Below are 21,696 nucleotides of genomic sequence, written 5' to 3' on the forward strand. Positions count from 1 at the left end.
TCCAAAGACCAACAAAACACCACATCAACTGGTTATATCATGTGCATCATATTGACAACATTCTCCTGTACATTTCAACCTACTGAAAGGAACACAAAAAAATTCCAAGGCGGCCAAGAAATGTTTTCAAACAGAAACCACACAACCTGACAACATACTTCAAATATTGAACATCTGGAACAGATGTTCAAAACAAAAACCGGTAAATTAAATTCAGAACTTGCGGATCAGATAGATGACGTAACAATAGATGATGATGCAAAGTTCCCATTGGATTTACATGTCATTTACATAATGCTAGATGTCTGCTTTGCAAAGGCTAATTCTGTTTGTTCTAGAAAAGCAGCAGACTCGCTGTGTCCGTTTCTTAAAGGGCATAGTTACCCAAAGATGAACTCATTTACTCAATTGTCATGATGCTCCAAAACTAAATCACTTCAGAAGTTCAATCTTTTGTGTTCTTCAGAAAAAAGCAGAATGTGACTAGGGGACAGTTTAGCTCCAAAAAGGACCAAAAAAAAAAAAATCATAAAAGTAATCCATACAACTCATACAATGTCATTCAAATAAAGCCATACAATATCTTTGTATAAGGAATTTACTTTTGCATAAAGAGACTATAAAGAACAATAGTAAAGTATCAGAACATTTTCAACCAGTACCAAGATATATTTTCCAAGCTGAAATATTTTAGTCCAGATTAAAATGTGAAAATTCATTAGTCTGAAAACAAATATAAAGTATTTAAGCACATGGTGATGTCTGATAAACACCACAGTGAATTAGGGCCGTGCAATTAACTGAATTTCGATTTCGGCTCCCAACGATCACCAAAATAGTAATGATTATTTTGCTACGTTATGTTTTGCAAGAACACTCTTATGTTGTCTTATAAGCCATAAACTCTCTCAGCTTGAATGTTTAAACTGATAAGACTTAAAAATAAGTAAAAACTATCAACTTTAGTTATGATGCAATGCTGGCCCGATTGTGCAAGTGGCATGTCCCGACTCCTAAACACGAGAATGATTATTTATTTGACGCTTGCCTTGTCCAACCCATTTTGAGAGACAGGGAGAAAGACGACGCAACACAGCTGAACACTCACGCGGTTTGTGAAATTGCGTCTGGAGAAAGTTTTAAAATGATTGATAAAATGTGTGGAATAATTTAGGCTACACATACAATCTACATGCTAAAGTGAATCAATGTTTGCGGGGGAATTTCCCGCATTATAAGTGGTATACCTGCGGGAATTATTAAATGCGTATTGAAGTATTATCTGTTACATTATTTATTTTAATAGTTAAAGTACCATAAATGTTCAAATTTAGATTTTTTAAGAATTGTTGAAATAAATCTTAATAAATACAACACGTTCCCAAAGTCATGTGAAATAATCGTGTTACATAATCGTGATTTCAATACTGACCAAAACAATCGTTTTTTTCCATAATCGAGCAGCCCTACAGTGAATACAAAAATCTAAATGGCTATTTGAAAACATCCAAATACTGTTTGACTTCCTGTCATTAACTTGTGGGCATCAGAAACAGAATGTTGCGCAGCACTGCTTTGTGTACAGGGGTATACAATTTGTATAAGCTATATTAAATTATTTTCGGTATTTTAAGTGGCCATGATAACAAATGGGATGTTACCAAAGACAAGTTCCCCCCAATAATTAGAAATGACCAAAATGTCGCATGTTTCCTTTGCCACCCCTAATGTCCACCAGAATGTCAAAGCCACCTTTGAATGCTGGGATGAGTGGGATGACATTTATGCTGCTGGCTCCTCAATCTATCTTTCCCTGCAGTTTCATTAATGTACATGAGCTCTCCACTGCCTTCTTTCCATCCATTTTCCTGCTTTCCAGCTTGTCATTGAAGGAGCCAGCAGAACATCCCACATGTCCCAGCGTTCAAAGGTGCTCTGTTGGACATTAGAGGTGGAAAAGGAAACATGCGCTATCCATCTTTGCCTGCAGTTTATTAATGTTCATGGGGTCTCCACTGCATTCTCGCTTTCCTTTGACCTGCTTTCCTGCTTGTTGAAGGAGCCAGCAGAATACGTCACCCCACTCGTCCCAGCATTCACAGAAGGCTTCGCTATTACAGGAGAACTTAGGAAGTGGGCACATGACATCTGACTGGCTCTGACTGTCAACGGTCTTCTTCCAGCCATCATCCCAATGTACTCCAGTCAACATCCTCATCCCAAATTTCGTCAGTCGTGAAATCTTCCCATTCAATCACTTCATCTCCCTTGTTCAAAGACACCCAGTGCTCATCGTCGGCTGATGAGATGGAAGACTGCGGAACACTTTCCATTTCAAGCTTCAAAAAACAGAGCAGTGATTGCGCTGAATTTATTGTGTTCTCAATTTCAAAATTGCACTGGATGCCAGCAGCCTTAGCGGATGATCCAAGAAAAGTTCAGTTTACAAAGAGTCATAAATTTTCTGTGTAAAAAAGAAAGGATTTACACTACAAACATCTCATTTATAGTTTGATTTGCAATTATGTAAATATTATCTAAAACTGGTCGGTCTTAGTTTTTAATTGCACCAAATGCAATTAAAAACAACACAATCTTAAATGTAGTGGAAGTGTCTTTGTGGCTGGGCTGTAGGCCCACCATAGACACTAGGCGTGTTTCCACTGTCGGACCCAAAGCGGTCATGCTAGTGTGTGCAAGAGCCAGTCGCATTTCCACTGTCACTTCCGGGGTTTGATCGGGCCTCGTTGGGACTTCCTCTAGGCCAACGGCCAGGGTTTTTTGGCCTGCCGACTATCTTGGTCCAAAGCGGGCCAACTCGGGCTTGAGGAGTGGTTACGAACAGAGGCAGAGTTTACCTGAGTCGAGACGGCAGCGCCGGATGATTTCATATACCAGCTACCATCAGCATTAAAGACTTTTAAAACCATTTTAGCTCAAACCTCACTTTCAGACAGCAGCGAGTGTTTGAGATAACTTCTGAAAAGCAGCTACTTAGGGGGACAAGTCTCCCCCAATAATTAGAAATGGCCCCAACTGCTGGTCTGCCTCAGCACAGCAGTATTAGCGCTTGTCAATGTTAAAATAATTTAGATGGCCAATCAAATCAAATAATTTTTGATATACTTTTATAGTATATCAAAAGCTGCCCGGTAAACCAAGAAATTGTTCAAATTGGCCAATGGTGACACTATTGCCACATGTGTATTTTGGTGTGATCTATTCCAAAAAAGTGAAAATGGGTATCATTATTGCACTGCATGAACTGCAGCAACAGAAAGGCTCTCTAAATAATCTGTGAATGTCCACACAGGACACACATTCATAGCAGCAGCACAACAACCCTCCTTTCATTCCCTCTCTCATCTGAAAAACTGCAATGGTTCTTCATGAGACCTGCACTTGTGCACGCACACACACGTCGGTGCTTTTAATGGGTCGAGAGAATGAAACCACAGAAAAATTGCAAAAAATTCTTTCATTAACAGAAATTACACTATTCATGAATTATAACATACAATATGGAGACATTTCAAATTGAATCCAATAAAAACTGAGACTGTAGCTGAGAAAGTGTAACAGTATCTACAACAATGGACTTCCTTTCAGTGACACAGGAAGACTAAAGCTGCACACAGTTCACAGGTCATTCCAATAGGAAGAGAAGAGATGAGAGTGAGCTCCCAAGGCAGACACACAAAGGCTTCCCCCTCCGGTTTTGTAACTCCAAGAAAAAATATTTAAGGGGTCATACCGTGAGAACATTGAATCAACTTGCCTTCATATTTTCCTTGATCTTTTGAAATTCAAGTTTTAACTAGGGCTAGATCAGGGTTGTCCATTCCCCCGAGAGTTCAGCTCCCAATTAAACACAACTGAACCAGCTACTGGAGGTCTTACTAGGCATAGGCTACTAGAATTTTTTGCAGACAGGCATGTTGAGGCTAGTTGGAGCTAAACTCTGCAGGACAGTGGCCCTCAACGACACCCCTGGACTCAGATGAATATTACATTGAATATATTACATAATATTATGTAATATTAATATTACATAATACAATAAATATTAGTGATATTACTGCGATCATTTTCCTAACTATATTAAGATTAGGGAATATTGTGATTATTTTAAAAGTTCAGTCAGAGTAAGCCAAATTCACTTCCCTTTATCCATTTCACGACTAGCTGATATGGATCTGCTTCAAACGCTCTCCTATTTTTAAATATTTTAAAATATTCCTTTTGTGTTGACTTAGTAAACAGCAGTAAGCGGTCACTGTCTAAATTATTATTTTTTAACTCTTGATTTTGCAGTAAACAACTTGTACTTTGTAACATTAGATGTTCTAAATTTTTCACTTGGGAGGGGGAATATCACCTTTTTACATTTATCAAGAGCAAATACTAAAATATCTATACATATCCAATATCATAAAAATTTGGAAAAAATATTGAGATATACATTTTTACCTATATTACCCAGCCCTAGAAGTACTATGAAACATTACTGTGACTAAGAACGGAAATCGTCCTCTCCAGTCCAAAAAGAACATATTTAGATCTATGAAGTCAGAAAATGTAACATTTTCTCTCCACATTTTCATGAAAATGACATGAAACGACATTATTAATTTCTGTACCTGAAAACTACAGTTAGATCTACCTGAAAAGCATGAAAAGCACTGTTTATTTTATTTGTATCTTTGCTCTATAGTCTTTATTTGTGCTATTTCTTGTATTATTTGTTCTTATTTTCTTTATTTTTATTTGTTTTTCCCCTGAACCTAACACATACTGAACCGTACCGAAACTGTGATCCCTAAACCCATGATACAAACCAAACCATGAGAAATTTGAACCGTTACACCCCTACTTTGCAAAGAGACTGTTATTAAAGGATGGGGTAGTTAAAAACAACTGAATATTGAATAAGACAACATCTGTAACCCATCAGTAAGCTGTGTTCCACATGTCATATGAGAAAAGGGCATTATATAGGAGTCTTAAAGGCACAGCCACAAAAAACAAACCACCAAAAAAAAAATGTTACATCCAAATCTAAGAAAGAGAGAGGAATGGCCAGAAATAGTAAAGTAGCCTAAATGTTTTAGGTAAAAAAAAAAACAACAACATAAGAATGGGGAAAACAACATAAATGGTGAAAAAAGGATAAATACACATCAATAACTGTTAATCACTTATCAGTAGATGTGTTATCAGTAAACATCCTTTTGAATTTGACTCAACGATTCTTAATGCATTAACTGCACTTTTATTTTTACCCCTTTGGTTCTTGAGCCGCCTCACAGCTGCAGACCACAAACAGTCACTTCCTCACACATAAAAAAAAACTTCAAAAGGCAAAGTCCTAGACAGTTACTTCACCAATCAAAGCACAGCACTGAATGAGGGGGAGGATTCAGGAGCCTTTAGGGAGTCCTTAACGCCACTGCTCCAGCATTTGAGTTTACAGGCAGTTACAAGTCTGCTCATAAGTTCCCCCTACAAAATCTGTATGATGTAAAAAAAAATGTTTTAAAAATCATAAAATATACATAAATTATTTTTATTTACATAAAATATTTTTTCTCAGTTATAAAGAAACTTACACAATCCTTTAAAGGGTTAAAAGTTCCCTTAAGGTTATGATACACAGGGCAACTTTTTGGGCAATGTTGCTGGGCAATGTTGCCGTCAACGGGCAACCAGATGAGACACAGAGCCCACAACCGATCTAAATTATCCAGAGAGAAATTTATTGCACATTTTCAATGAGAAAGTGCCCAAGCAAAATTGCTCAAAAAGTTGCCCTGTGTATCCTCACCTTTAGATATTTAGATATTAAAGACTTATACCACGGGCTGTTTAAATACTCGATTCTGATTGGCTGGAAGGTGTACAGTAAAACCGTTTAATGCACAGGTAGTTCCAGTCAGTTTGATTACAGTTCGAAATTAATCCGCTACTATAATCATTGGTAACCATAGTAACACGTTACACTTGCAAACAGAGTGAGAGACACATATGAAAACGTTTATTCAGGTAGGCTAAATGGATGATTTTTGCATATCGTTTAATTTGTATGGTGAATATGGCAATTTTGAAAAATGGGCCCAGGCACAAGACGAAATAGAAGACTTGGAAAACACGTTGAATGTCAAAAAGCGGCACAAAGAATTAACACCGACAGAGCTAGATAAGATCGAAGACGACAAAGATGAGGTCAATACGAAAAAGACAACTAAATGGGCAGTTAACACTTTCAGTGACTTTTTGCGCCAAAGACAGAAAAATTGTGATTTCGAGACCTACTCTGCTTCTCTTTTAAATGAGACATTGCGGGAGTTTTATGCCTCTGTTCTACCGCTGGACGCGAATACAGTGTTGCAAGTTTGATGTGTCTCAGAGCAGGTATAAACCGTCACATTACAAAATACAACATTATAAGTGATAAAGACTTCAAGTCAAGCAATGCCATCTTTAAATCAGTTTTAAAGCGCTACAGGAAAAATGGAAAAGCGTTCATCATCCGCGTATTACTGAGTACTGAAGCACCTGCACTCTCCCACTGCACACCCACAGGACTTGTAAGAAAAGTTTGGTTTGACATACAGCTGTGTTTTGCACGGAGGGGAAGAGAAGGAAACCGTAACCTATCAAAAGAGTCTTTCGTTCTCCAGCAAGACGAGAATGGGAAAGAGTACCTAACCCTGGAGCATAACCCAGAGACAAAAAACCACAAGGATCCCACCACATCGGATAGGGAAAATTTACGAGGATTTATGTTTGCGAGCCCCGGCGACCCACTTTGTCCCGTGGACAGCTTTAAAAAATATCTGTCAAAGTGTCCAGAAAATGCAGGAGCGTTCTATTTGCATCCGAGACGCATCCCTCTGTGCAAACTCGAGAGCACCGAAATGTGGTTCACCAGGGAGCCGATGGGGCTCAACTACCTTGGCAATTGGGACTCTTTCAGTTCTTTGTCTCTCTCTTTTAATAATGAATTTAATTAAATGCGATAATTCATTCAAATAAAAGCAATCCGATGGCTCTACTTTATTTAAAGCACACGGAGTGCTAGAACTAAGGAGCCGTAACTTAAGAAAATAACTGTAATTTTTTAACAGACATGTAAAAATGACACTGTAAACATCATTTACAGCTTTAACTTATTTTTAACTTGGCAAATAACCGTGGTATAAGCGTGATAATCCACGGCTAGCCTCCAGTTCGCGTCGGTGGTTCTTCGCCTCTACGTCGTGCATTAAAATCCTTTAATGCATGGCTAGCCGTGAATTATCCCTTACATATTCAACCAAAATGAAAATTCTCTCATCATTTACTCATTCCAAACCCATAAGACTTTCATTCGTATTTGAAACACAAATTAAGAGATTTTTAATGATTCCTTAAAGTTTTTTGTCCCTCCATTGAAAGTCCAGGTAACCAAAACTTAATTTCCAAAAGGTTATAAACTAAAGGCTTCGTAAAATAAATCCATATGAACCAAGTAGTTTAATCAAAGTCTTGAGAAGTGACATGATCGCTTTTACATGATGAACAGATTTAATTTAAGCTTTTATTTCACATGTAAACATACTTACTTGCATGCATGCATGCATACAGACAGCACATTACATACTGTACAGTAAAAACAGAAGCTTGTGCGTGTAATGCGCTAGAGTAAACCTCATCGTTTTTTGTGAGTGTATGATGCACAAAAAAAAAACAATGAGAGTACATGAGTGCCATACGTGCATGTATGCGTGTCGATCATGGTATAAATTGAATCTATTCGTTATATAAAGTGCTTGCATCTCTTCACAAGACTTCGATTAAACTTCATCCCAGTCTTTTATAATGATAATGACGTCTTTATCACTTTTTGGGATCTTTTAAGTTTTGTTTCCCTGGACATTAAATGAAGGGCTATATCTCTCCCACTTCGTCCTGTCAGGTCTCGATATTATCCTATTGAAATGAAGCGCAAAAAAAGCGATCCTATAAAATTAACTTGTGTTGGTTTCGAAGATTAACCAAAGTCTTATGGATCTATGGATCTAGAACGACATAAGTGCGAGTAAATTATGACCATTTCATTTGTCATGCGTTTATTATTTTGACTAAGACAAGACCAGGAAAATTTGGTCTCAAATATTTTTCTCACTATAAGCAGAGTGCACCATGAAACAACCAGATGTACACCTTTGTCTGGACCAGTTCAGATGGGCAGAGAACAGGCAAATCAGTGGTGAAACTTATCTGACCATATTGAAATATATGACTAATATCTGAGAAAGGCACAGACACACCTTTTACCCAGCAGCAGTTCATTGTGACAGCAAAACTAAAGAACTACATTTTGTCTCATACAAGCATTAAAAATGCATCAAAAAGATTGGATTATGGCAGAAAGATAATGACAGGAAAAGCCCTGGAACGAGAAGGAGAGCATTTTACAGCGTGCAGTAGCCAAATGCTCCATTACATGCTCAGCTGCAGAGGAGGAATTCAGTGCAGGACGACCTCCATGATCAGGTGCCACAGACACGCGGCACAAGCAGTCTCATTTCGAAGGCTGCGGCCTCGCATTAGTCAGCCGCATACATCATAAAGGTATTATAAATCAAATTGCCTGTTATTCCTAGTGAAGCATAAATTGTTGTAATTTCTCAATGACTTTGGAATGTGGGGGTTAGTTTACTGAAATGAATCAGCCTCAATGATGTGCAGCCGACAAATGCGAACTACGGAGGATGCAGCCTTCGAAATTAGACCCAGCAACAGACTGAGCTGAATCACCTCTCAACAGGAAGCTGCTGTCTGAAACTCACTCACCCTGAAACACACCTAACTGCTTCTTGTTTGCCAAATCTTCAACTCAGGCTTACTTCCTACACGTTTTCCATTTCAAAATTCCATACTTTTCCAGACTCAAAATTCCAGACGATATAAGACCATATTTAACATAAATGGTTCGCACAGCATTATTTTCAGCAAATAGTACAGTAATCTCTAAATATTTGTATTCTCTTGAAATTATAACATGCACTTGCATAATGAGAAGAAGCTTTATAACCTGCATCACCTCTGACACAATACGCGCAATCCCCCGCCGTAATCCAAACCCTGTAAAAGCAACAATATTCATCCGGAGCAAAAGAAACGAATGAGTGAGGGCAGACTGGATTGTGTGTGACTTGCTTTTGGAGAGATGAGAGAGCGAGAAAGCGCAACTGGTATAGTGTATCTATTCTGCAGAAAATGAGTATTGATTGAAGTAAAAATACAATGAATATGCAATACAGCGCATATATTTAGCAAAATGCTCCTCTCTAGAGTTTATTTTTCTAGCTACCAAACAAGTTTGTGTTCATTGAATGGCTTTAAGGGTTGATGTAACATTACGTGACAAATTATTTACAACATTCCAGGAGATCTACCCAAGTTAACTGATGAGTTCAGATCCAACCCTGATCCAACACACCTAATTATCTAGTGCCCCAGAAGATCTTAATTAGCTGCTACAGTTGTGTTTGATCAGGGTTGGAGCTGAACTATGCAGGAAGGTAATGTTAGATCTCCAGGAACAGGATTGGGCACCCCTGATTCACAAGCTTTTTTAACGACGTCTTTCCGCGGTTAAAACGCTAACTGAGCGATTACATGGGACATGATACGGATTTCAGTAAGTAGTACTTTATCTTTTAACATTCCTGTTGAACAATTCCTTTTAACAACACTGTTGAACCATCATACATATATAGTAGAGATGCACAGGTCAACCGGCCAGTACACCGACACACCAATAGAGAAAATACTAAACAAGGCACCACAAGCTTACTGTTCGCAATGCATACCGCTGAAGGGAATCAACTGTCTTCAGAAAAATTTATTTTCTTTTCTCTTACCTCTGTGCAATGCCTGTTTATAAGTGCAGCACTGCTTTGTGTACAACGGTAACAGAGGACACGCTATATAGCTGTTTTGTGTACAACGGTAACTGAGGGAACGCTATATTTCTGCTGTTCCATAAGCGCCACCTACTGTCAGTGTCAGAGAGTGAATTTGCATTCTGTATTTCTGCTGTTTTTGTTTTGTGCAGATGTCTTATGCAAGTTGGCATATTTTCACAAATCTGAAGACTATTCTGTTTTTGCTTCTGTTTTAAATCTTGGAGTTATACAATTATATCTAATTTAAATTTTAAAAAAACTGCTCATGCTACGTGTATATAGCATCTTTGTTTGGGTCGTGATTAAAACAAAGTGGTTACCTCTAAATGGCTACAGATATTTTTGTTTAAGGCCAGTTTGCCTGTTATAGAGCAAATAAACAACAAATAAATTTGTTTTAAAAAAAAATCAGCAACCAGTATCGGAATCTGCAAAGTTGCTTGTAAAAAAAATCTGAATTTGTATTTGTATTTTATATTTTCACTAATATAGAGTGCAACAGTCGGGTTTTGGGAAGTAAAAACTCCATTAATTTTCTCCTTACGAAAAATGCTTTTGAATAATACCTTACAAACCTTTAAAGACAGACCTACTGTGAGCAACGAGATTGCAAACCCAGACATTTTTTTGTTTGAGATTGCAAACCCAGACACCGTATTGTTTCAGTTAATTTTTTTAAATAATTGTGTTTACCGCGGAATTCCCGGTGAAAAAACTACATTACCCATGATGCTACAGAGAAAATTACACCAATCAGAGAGTAGAAAGAAAATAACATGCACTAAAATAGCTTAAATAAAAATAAAAAAAATAAACATTTGTAAATGTGCAAACATTTGTAAAAGAGTAGTTTTATATTTCTCCATTATGATTATGCGGTTCACAGTGCTTCATGGGATTGTAGTTCTTTCCCTCACTTAAGCTATCTTGTACCTTTGTATTTTTGTTGGATTTTCAAAAAATGTTTGTCTTCAAATCAAAGTTTATAGCGGTGTGATTCACCTCATAGCTGATTGTCTTGGTTCACGACTTATAACTCTTTAACCAAGACTTTTTTTTAAACCCCTATGGGAGAAATGAATGGAAAAAATTATTTCGGAACCAACGCAGCTGAAAAGGTGGACAGAACTGTTGCACTCTATTGCATACATCTGGTCCAAAGAGGTATTTGGATCAAATATCTACAAATAAATAATGCAACACATTTTCCAACAAATAAAAAAACAAAAGTTATTAAGCACAGTATGCCACAGTGAAAAAATAGTCAATGAAATACTCATGCTGTCTGTCTGAAACACACCCAAGTACATGTACAGGAAGTCTCTCTCAAACCTGATTCTGAATTACGTTCTCTTTTTTAAGGCTTTTTGCACTTGAATGGTCAAATGCAGGCAAACTTATGTCATAGCATTCAAGAACACAGAATTTATTTAATTTGTATCTTTCTTAGTATTATTGTATTTGCCCTGTTGCTTGTAATTTGCATCTTTAAACTTATTTTAATAATAAGTTTTAAAAAAAAACAAAATGGTAAATAAACAAGAAATTACTCATATGATGACATAAAATGTCATAATCACCCACCCTTAAACATGATTCACTTAAACTTGATGACCATAAATTCCACATACATTTGTCTTCATTTTGAACATTATTTGTAAGATCCAATCGAACTTCTTTTTATTAAATATTATGCTTGAAAATTGATTGTACTACATTTCCCTAAAATATAAATGCAAGGATCACTTATTTTAGTTATCTAATGCAATGACATTTAATTGTTTTAAGTGCTTAAGTGTCCTTATATGCCCTTTTTAGGGCCACCATAAGCATTTGGAGTAGAGGAAATGGACCTTGCAGCCAACATCTCCAATTTCTCAAACATTACAGACAAGCTTAGGCATCAAAATGGGTCTGTGGTTTTAAAACGAACAGTCTCCCCTTCCTCACTTTAGTGTGTGACAATGGACTTAGTGTGTGCTGCTTTCATTGGTATCACAGCTGTGACCCAGGGGTCAAGAGACCCTGTACAGTATTTCTGTTTCTAGAGAAAAAGTCATTGACGGAGGACAAATAATCTCACCCCCACATATTCTCACAGAAAATGTCGGATAAAGAAACTCTTAGAAGAAGTCTAAACCAAATATGTATCAAATAAATAAACTAAAATAACTTCAGATTGTCAGGTCAAACAGTCATCATAAAAACACTGACTAAGGCTCATTTCTTGAAGCCAGAGCCAAGTGGACGCTTATGAAGGTAAAATGATGACGTAAAGAATCGCATGCGCAGGGTAAGATTTGTGAAAGTGTACATAAGATTGCAAGCGTAAATTAAATTTGCATGTGCAAGAGAAGATTTGTAAAGGTGTAAATCGCAATTCAAGTGTAAGAAAAAAATATTTGCAGCATTTAACTGTTATTCGTAAGTGTAATTCATGTATTTTGAAGCTGCAGCTTCATGCTAATGCAAAATAAAGAAGATCTGTATTCTTCAGACTTTCATTTTTCCACGCTTATACTTTTGGCACGGTTTTTGCGCACAAATGCGGCCAAAAGCACTGCAAGCCTGTGAACAGCAATTTACAAGCGAAAACGTTTTCTTGAATTGCGATTTACACCTTAACAAATCTTCTCTTGCACATGCAAATTTAATTTACGCTTGCAATCTTATGTACACTTTCACAAATCTTACCCTGTGCATGCGATTCTTTATGTCATCATTTTACCTTCATAGACGCTGCCATTTTTCCTGGGAAGAGCACCTGTGAAGGCCTTGAGGGGAAAAAAGCAGTGGGTAATGAAGGGTGGAGCGGACAAACACAGGGGTGTGGACTCTTTCCTGTCCAAACAAGGGAGAGGCTGTCTAATGTGTGAGAGCCATACTAAACCAAATCACATAATGAACAATGACCTCATGCTTCTGTATAATTATAATTCTATAACGTAGCAGAAGTTCTGCAGTATTTGGTATTCTGCAGTTGTGAAGTGTATTGGTTCCCCTCCCTGACACCAAAAGCATTCATTCTCTTTCCATCCACTGCTGGCATTTAACCCCTCGCCACCATTGCCTGGTGATTTACAGGTAATTACCAGCAGTTTAAACACTGAAGATTGACCCTACATTTCTACAGAAAAGCAGAAATGCACTAAGAATCATTTTGGATCAGGATTCCTTAAACTAAATGAAATGTAAGTAGCAACAAATACGTACACCCTGAGTGGGGTTTCAGCTAACTAAATGATTGAGCATATAGAGAAGCCTGTCATTTTCACTGGATCTAGTTAGATGTTGATTTATGTGGTCAAAAAATAAAACATATGCATGCACGGATGAAAAGTTCACAATAAGATTGACACAATAAGACGCATTTAAAAAATAGATTAAATTTTCATTTCATGTCAACTTTAAGTTGCATTGTGTTTAAATATTTTTAAAAAGATGCAAACAATGGGCAGCGTATTGCACAGTTCCCCACATCCTCTGTACTGTTACAATTATTACAGCTGTATTCCCTAAAGACAGCCAGGGTTTCTCTACCTCACTCTGAGAGCATATTTAAAACCGCCTATAGCTCAACAGGAAATTGCATGAAAGTGTTTTTTTTTTGTAATAAGAGGAACAGGTCACTGTTTTTATAAGTGAATTTAAAAAAACATTTGGACAGACAAGCAAACTATCATTAAACCTAACCTTTCTCAGTGTGCTTTAATTTGACCACTTGTGAAGAAAAAAATTGTGGAAAATAGCTATTTTCCAACCTATTCAGTTCTCAATATTTTGTGGTGGTAGTTTAAGAAGCACAGAGAGCAGCCTAAATGCCATTCACACTGGCAGTGATCTGCCCAAAAGTGAATTCTGAAATCCCTTCCTTTCAAGGAAAGCTGCCGATTTCTGGAGACGTGAGGAACAGCACCTGTGGCGTGATGTGGGCATTTCCAGCAATGTGACAAAGTTGATAAAAGTTTAACGTTAGAAATGCACAATATTATTGAAATGTCATCGGAATAGGCCGATAAAAGCTTAATGTAATGTATTGGTCTGATATGAAAAGATTATATCAATATGCCTTGCTGATAAGACAACTTGTTGATTATGCGTCTGCATAACTCGCATGTTTGCAAGGAGTGCTAGTGATAAGATCAGTTGTGGTGGTGTCATTCTTGAAGTGAACATGTATGGTGATTAGATTCACTTTTTCGGATTTCCACCTTGAACTTGAGCATGTGAGTACAGAAAGATGTGTCTGGTTTGCAATAGAGGAATGATGTCAAAACCCAGAAGACTATGGCCCAGTCCCAAATGGCACCCTAAACACTCACGCTCTTCCGACAAGCCCACACTTTCGCGATGTAACGCTGCTTTGACTGCCGGGAAGAAGCCTGTGTGCCTGTTGACTTAAATGGGGCAAGTTTTAAACCTGCTTTTAGCCTCTTAACATCCTTGATGTGTCATTACAAGTGCACAGCCATGTGAGTGATTTTATTCTGATTGAACATGGTGAAACTGACTGCAGTAGATGTGAAAGATATGAATAAAAGTGTTGTTAATTCAGCCAGCTCACATACCTGTATTTACTTCCTGTTTTCGGTCGAAGTCCACAGTAGTCGATTGTCGAGTGCGCACGCGCGATCATTGGTAATATATATTTTTATATGTTATTACATTATATTATATATGATATTCTCAGAACACCACACAGCACCGTCATCGGCTGAGAGCGGACAGTCTGAGTCTACACTGTTGCTTAGTTAGCAATGATCGCACGCACGCACTCGACAACTGTGGACTTCGACCGAAAACAGGAAGTAAATACAGGTATGTGAGCTGACTGAATTAACATCACTTTTATTCATATCTTTTGTGATTCACTCTGAATAAAATCACTCACATGGCTCTGCACTTGTAATGACACATCAAGGATGTTAAGAGGCTAAAAGCAGGTTTAAAACTTGCCCCATTTAAGTCAACAGGGTGCAAATTTTAAAAAGAGGATAACACAGTGTAGGCAACACCGATTTCAATCGTTGTTCTCTGTACTGACAGCACTCCAAATTTACAAAAAAATGAGCTCAATGTTGAAATTGACCAGAGTTCTCCTTTAATGTCGTATAGTCCCATTTAGCCACTTACTAGCAATTTCCTTTTACAAGACAAGTAAAGGCTTCAATAATTTTAAAAATTAAATCACAAGAGGGTATTATTGATTGATTATTGAAAATATATTGGGCTTGTGTTCACCACAGACCTTATTTCAAGCATTTAATCAAAAACCGAAAAAAATAACACAATAGGGACTCACAGAGTAGTTATAGGAACTAAGTTTTGAAAATAGCCACTACAGTGGGTCCCCGATAACTAAATTGTCCCCTAGGACCATTTTCTTGGTTGCATTGACACCGCCAGTAAGAACTCTGAAGTGATGTAAGCCGCCCGACAGCAATGTCATTTAATCGTGGTATTCAACAACATCCACAACTTGAGGATGGAGGACGCAGTGATCGGAGCTGTGTTGTGTGTCGTGGGTTTCTTGATAACAGATGGAATGTAGACGTACAAGTTATGTGACTGAAAGAGCAAAAAGGAGGGCTAAGAGATGCTACATATCATCAAGGCTGAGAAAAGAACACAAGAACACAATGGCATTTGTTCAGCCAATCAACATACACTTACATCAATAGTAGTTCCTATTGTGCTAGGTTAGACTCTACTCTTAAGAGCTTATATAGTTCACCTAAAAGGCATTACTATAACTAAAATCATTCCCAGTTCCTGCGGTGCAAAGTCGCCAAAAAGCGTACTACTGCCAAAAGTTATAGGGACAATGAAAACGTTCCTCCAAAGCCCCTACTTACTTTAGGACGACAGAACTGGAAGTGCTAAATTGCTAACTCGTTTCCGGGTTTTGGCCTACAAAAATACATCATCCCTGCACCACTCTATATCAGTCAACAGTCACCTCCAGGTCCTTGTGCACGCCAAGTAAGAATTTTATTTATTAAGGGGGCAGTAGAAACATAGAAAAGTCTAATAAAAAGAAAAGAAAAAAACACAAATAACAGAAGTTACTTGTTTTTCTGAATAAAGCAGTAATTGATATCATTAAGGGTGTACTCACACTAGGCATTCTGAACCATGCCAGAGCATGTTTGACCCCCAAATTCTGGTTCGTTTGACTAGTGTGATCGCTCCGTACTAGGGCTGGGCGGTATATCGAGTTTGTACAATATATCGATATTTTTTTTCCCCACGATATGGAATGAGGCAATACCGTTTATATCGATACAGTAGTTTGATACGAGCACATCTGAAAAATAGTGGAGAACACAGTGAGCTCCTGCAGTGAAAGAACAGTACAATTTGTCCTAAACATGACACAAGCTTATTAAGCGCTTCAAAATAACTGGTAAGATAGTTAACATGTTTGAAGCAGCTTGCCCTGTCAGATGCTCGGACAGATAGCCTACTGTTAGTTCCTGAAAGATAAATACTGGCGCTGTTTAATGCGTTTGAGACGTAGTGCTTTCCTCAGTGGTTAACTTACATTTCACAGGTATATTCTCCATCTGTAAATGTTCAAACAAATCAAACAAATGCGTCCATTTCACTGTCAGGAGAGGACGAGCTTCTGCAAATGAATCTCCGCTAAAATTCAAGCTTCCGTGAATTAGCGCCGCCATGCGCATGCGCGCCAAACAGACGAGCACAATAGAACAGTAGCGCAATAATTATGACTAAAATACATATTACTAAAATATTTGTTGTTGGAGACAATAAATGTGCCATATGTCGAATTTTAAACCTACAAGCATATTTTTATGAAAGTGACCATTATAATGGGGTAATCAAATGCAGGCTAATATAATTACTTTGTGCTTTTGTTTTTATTTTCATTTTTAGTTTAGCCTTTAGTCATTTTTAAAAACAAAAGCATTATTTTTGTTTTTAGTTTGTAATGTTACAAAGTTAGAATGTAATGTGATTTTAACCACCTTTTCGCACATAATATATTGCATAGCCTACATTACATTCCCTATTTGTTTCCATATCCTTCAACATCATTGTTTGGATATCACTGAGCAGGATGTGAAATAACATTTTTTTTTAAATAAATACATTTTCTTTATCCAAATAGAAAAACATAGAAAGTACCGAGATATATATTGTATTATCGCCACTTAACCAAAAAATACCGAGATATGATTTTTTGGCCATATCGCCCAGCCCTACTCCGTACCCAGGCGCTGTTTGCTGAACCGCCCCAGAAGAGGACAATCGAGCCAGGGCACGGTACAAACCAAATGTGCCTAGTGTGTGTGAGTACACCCTAAATCACGAGTCTAATTTAATTGTAAGAAACTATACCCAACATGATAAATAAAAATGACTTGTAAATGAAATCATTTTTTAAACACTATATACAGTTGAGTTTATTAATGTGTAATGTTTCACACTTCTCTTCTTTTCTAAAAATGGATGATGAAAATACCTTGAATTCTAGGAGCTCTAAAGAGTATATATAAAGCTAAAGGCGACATCCTTCAGCTTAAGGTCTAAAACTGACCTGTCACTGAACTGATTTAAGCTTGTAAGATGCTTTAATAGCTATAAAAGAGATCGAAATATTTTTCAAGGAATAAAAGAAAAGCATGTAACAAACTTCTTTTTACTGACGTGATACTAGCATAACACAGATACTACTATGCAACATAACAGAGGAATCTGGCATAGGCTACACCTTCACAAAGTTATGAGAGGGGCGGGTGTCGTTTAGAAAGGACCAGTTCTGAAGGGCTGAACCAAATATTCACACATCCCAATGTGAATGCCAGTAACAGTAGCGGTGAACCATACAACCATGTTGAGACATACACAGCACAGGCTACATTCTCACAATCCTCTCACACTTATCTTTCCCTGCATCCTCAGCATCAATCTCTTCTCAACATTTACAGTACAAAAACCTACAATTAACAGCAGGCAAAATGAGAGGTTTGTATAACACTCCAAAAAAGACGGCAAGTTGCCAGTAGAGTAGACCACATCATGACACAGCTCAGCTGTCAGAATATGCTTTGCACTTCAGCTGAGTAATGATGTAAGGTCAATTGCAAATAAGAGTGTCAACGATAAAGGAAAGAAAAAATCTGTCCAGATTCTTAGAAATGTACTCCTTCATATTGTTTTGAAAAACATTTGAGGAAAATTTTACTGAAAAAAAAAAAGCATCTGAACTCCTAGGTAATCAAAAATGGCTGACTCCCCCCACAAGGTAATGCCTGCAACTCTACATGCAGAACTGTGATCTTGTGCCCTGACCTTCATGCATCTTCTTGACCTTGCTTACACCAATTTTTACAGCAGGTCTCCTTCTGTTGAGCTCATACTGTTTACATTTCCAGAAGACATCATTCACTCTTAGAACCACATTGTCTTGAAGAATCCTTTAATGCTGAAATGGTTCTTTGTGTTACAGTTTAGGGTTCTTTATTAACAACTGTCTGGTTACCTATATTCTTCAAAATATCTTCTTTTGTGTTCAACAGAACAAAGAAACTCATACAGGTTCTTTATAACATAATTAGGGATCAATAGCACTTTCAAAGCATGGTTCTTAATGGAAACTTTTAAAAAGGGTTCTATTTAACACCAAAAAGGGTTATGCTTATGCTATTCTTCCAAAGTACCAATTCTAGAACTGTTTAGAAGCAAATGAGTGCTCAAGAGTGCAAAATAAGAAATGGGACAGTGGTTCCTAGATAGTCATAGATGGAAATAAGAATGGATAAAGTAAGCACAGAATTTGCATTACATAGCTCAGAGACAAATGCAATTCACTTGAGCAAATCATCATACAGACCAGGCTTTCATGCTTTAAAGTAATCTGTGGTATGGAAATAAACCAAAGATAAAAGCTCGTTTGGAAATGAGCACAGCGGTATTCTAAAAAACGAACACAAATTCACAAGCTTTTGCTTTCAGACACTGCATGTAAACCTGCAAAATTCTCATCATACTGCAGATCGCCGTACGTCACACTCGCTGCAAACTCCAAGAATTCCAGAGATCAAGCCCGAGGGCAAATACAGTCAGCTCAACAAGGTCTGAGAAAGAAACTTTCTCTCGTCCTCCAGGCAAAAGCCTGATGGATGACGTCAAGAATAGCAACAATTTGGAGTTTTAGTTGATTTATTAAAGTGCAGGCGCACTGTAAATTTCGGATGCCACAACAGGACAAATGAGGACACCTGAAGAGGGTATAAACAGCAGTATAAATGACTTTGACTCTTTTAACATTATCGGCCCACTTATGTATATACAGTGGAGTTTCTTTCTCTCCCACTATGTCACGCACTCATTCCCTCAAACACGCAGACACCGGAACCGGTCTCTATGACAACCTCATGTTGCCACAGTTACAAAGTGAGATACTGAAATCAACAGGGACTGACTCACTTCCTCTTGCACCACTGATGTGTCTTTGTGTATGTAATGAATAATCTCCATAATTTGAAGGCCATAATCTCCAAAAGATCCCAAAAATATAGATACAGCTGATTAGAGACTTACATAAACTTCTACTTTGGCATGTACCTCATTACACACCTTTTGTGGTACCTCGAAATGTGTGGTTTGATGGAGGTGAGCCATTTCTTATCCAAGCCATCTAACTGGACCTAGAAATAATCTAGAATGCTTAACCACACAACAACATGCTTAAAATCACTTACAACTCATTAGCAACACCCTGAGGCAAGCACTACTCAAATCTACCTATGAAAATGTACAAATGTGCCAAACCATTCAAAAGGTTGATGTCAAAAAAGTAGTAGGGTTTTTTTATTAAGAAATTAACTTTTATTCAGCAAAGATGCATTAAGTTGATCAAAATTGGCAGTAAAGACTTCATAATATTACAAAAGATTTCCAATTCAAATAAATGCTGCCCTTTTGAACTTTCTTCTCATCAAAAAATCCTGAAAAAAAAGCTAATAATGGTTTACAAATAAATTTTATATCGATTCAACATTAATAATAATAGGAAATGTTTCTTGAGTCGCAAATCAGCATATTAGAATGGATCATGTGACACTGAAGACTTGCGTAAAATACAACCCCAAACTTTTCAACAGTAGAATTATGCACTAAGATCTCACTTTCCACACAATCCTTGAAAACCTGTTTTAATTTAAAGGACAATTCCCCCAAAAATTTTAATTCTGTCCTTATTTTCTAACCCTTATGTCTTTGCAAACCTGTTTGACCTTCCTTTTGCATTACACAAAAGAAGATACTTTTAAGAATGTTTCACATTATTTTGTACATAAAATGAACATCTTTAGGGTTCAATGAAGTTTTGAACCCCCAATGGCTTTCACTGTGTGGACAAAAACAGCTGAAATACTCATCAAATCTTTTTCAATTGTTGCACAGAAAAAAGGAAGTCATACAGGTTTGGAATTTGGAGGGGTGTTTTTTTTTTTTTGGGGGGGGGGGGGGGGGGCATCTCTTCATGGAGAGTCTAAGTTATTTAGAAATTCATTGTAGTAGCCAGGTCTTGCTGAGACATGCAGATAGAAACCCAAAATCATGTGACAAGCATTCGTCCCAGAGACATTAAATAACCACCAACTGAAAGCTAAGCAGCTATTTTAACCGTAACTGTTAACCGTCATGAAGTAGCACAACTGCTGAGAGGCTGAATTGGAGATTTGGACTCTTACCGTTTAGCCTCCTCCAAGTGGCACAGGTATTCATAGGCCATGTTCTGCTGACGCCGCTCATCCATCTCCTCAGCAGTGAGCCGCTCCACGCCATCCAGGACAGCTAAAATGAGGGGGGAAACATACGAGACATGAGCATGAAACACACACTTACTGTGTACTGTTCAAAAGTTTGGGCTCAGAAAGATTTTTTTTTTTTTTTTGAAATAAGAAATGTTTCTTGAGTAGCAAATCAGCATATTAGAATGATTTCTGAAGGATCATGTGACACTGAAGACTGGAGTAATGACGCTGAAAATTCACATTTTAAAATATATTAAAATAACAGCCTTTGTTCAAAAAGAGATCAGTAGTAGATATATTTCTCACATACTGTACATAATCACTTAAATACAGTCACGCTCAAACGGTTAGAATAAAATGTAATTAAACTGCTCCATTCTAACCAAACCATTTCTGCAGTTTATGCAAACTTTGTAATAACATGTCTTATGACCTCTGTGATTATAACACATAATGAAATCATTTAATGGGGTTTAATGTCATGTGCAAAAAGAAGATAAATCGAATTATTAATGGCCGCACATACTTCAGACAGAAGAAATAAGGAGGAAACTTTGGAAATGCACATTTGTCTGTAAAAAACCTTAGTCAGGACAGACACCATACTGAATTTTGTGCGATGGAAAATGACACTGTAAGGGACAGACTTACAGTATTTTACAGTCTATCATGCAATTTTCAAAACACAACTTTCAAAACTGTTTCATGGAGTTTTTGTCAACTGAAAGTGTTTCTTTGGAAAGATGAACAATAGGCATGTTGTCAAACTCAACAGTACAATCAATTGAACACACTGTACTTCTATCCCTATTTTTTTTATTCCTGCCAAAATTTAAACATGGCCTGAGATTTTAAATGCTTCTAATTTCAGTCTCTAGAGTCGTACAGGAACATTCAAAATGGTCTGAACTGTTATGATCCACTTTAGTCTAATTAGATGCATTTGTAAGTCA

At 37.3% G+C, this 21,696-nt stretch overlaps 1 protein-coding gene across 1 annotated transcript in view; it reads right to left on the reverse strand.

The window, feature by feature from the left end:
- The window catches only part of iqgap1 (IQ motif containing GTPase activating protein 1), a 47,168-nt gene that overhangs the window by 23,042 nt on the left and 2,430 nt on the right, over positions 1–21,696 (reverse strand). Inside the window, exon 2 of the mRNA XM_077229442.1 lies at positions 20,681–20,783. Coding sequence (XP_077085557.1) covers positions 20,681–20,783 — 103 coding nt within the window. The remainder of the gene's footprint in view (positions 1–20,680; positions 20,784–21,696) is intronic.

The sequence above is a fragment of the Siphateles boraxobius genome, unplaced genomic scaffold (genome assembly GCF_051911475.1).
Source record: "Siphateles boraxobius isolate OS27281-9 unplaced genomic scaffold, OSU_SipBor_1 130, whole genome shotgun sequence".
In the NCBI taxonomy this organism is placed as follows: domain Eukaryota; kingdom Metazoa; phylum Chordata; class Actinopteri; order Cypriniformes; family Leuciscidae; genus Siphateles; species Siphateles boraxobius.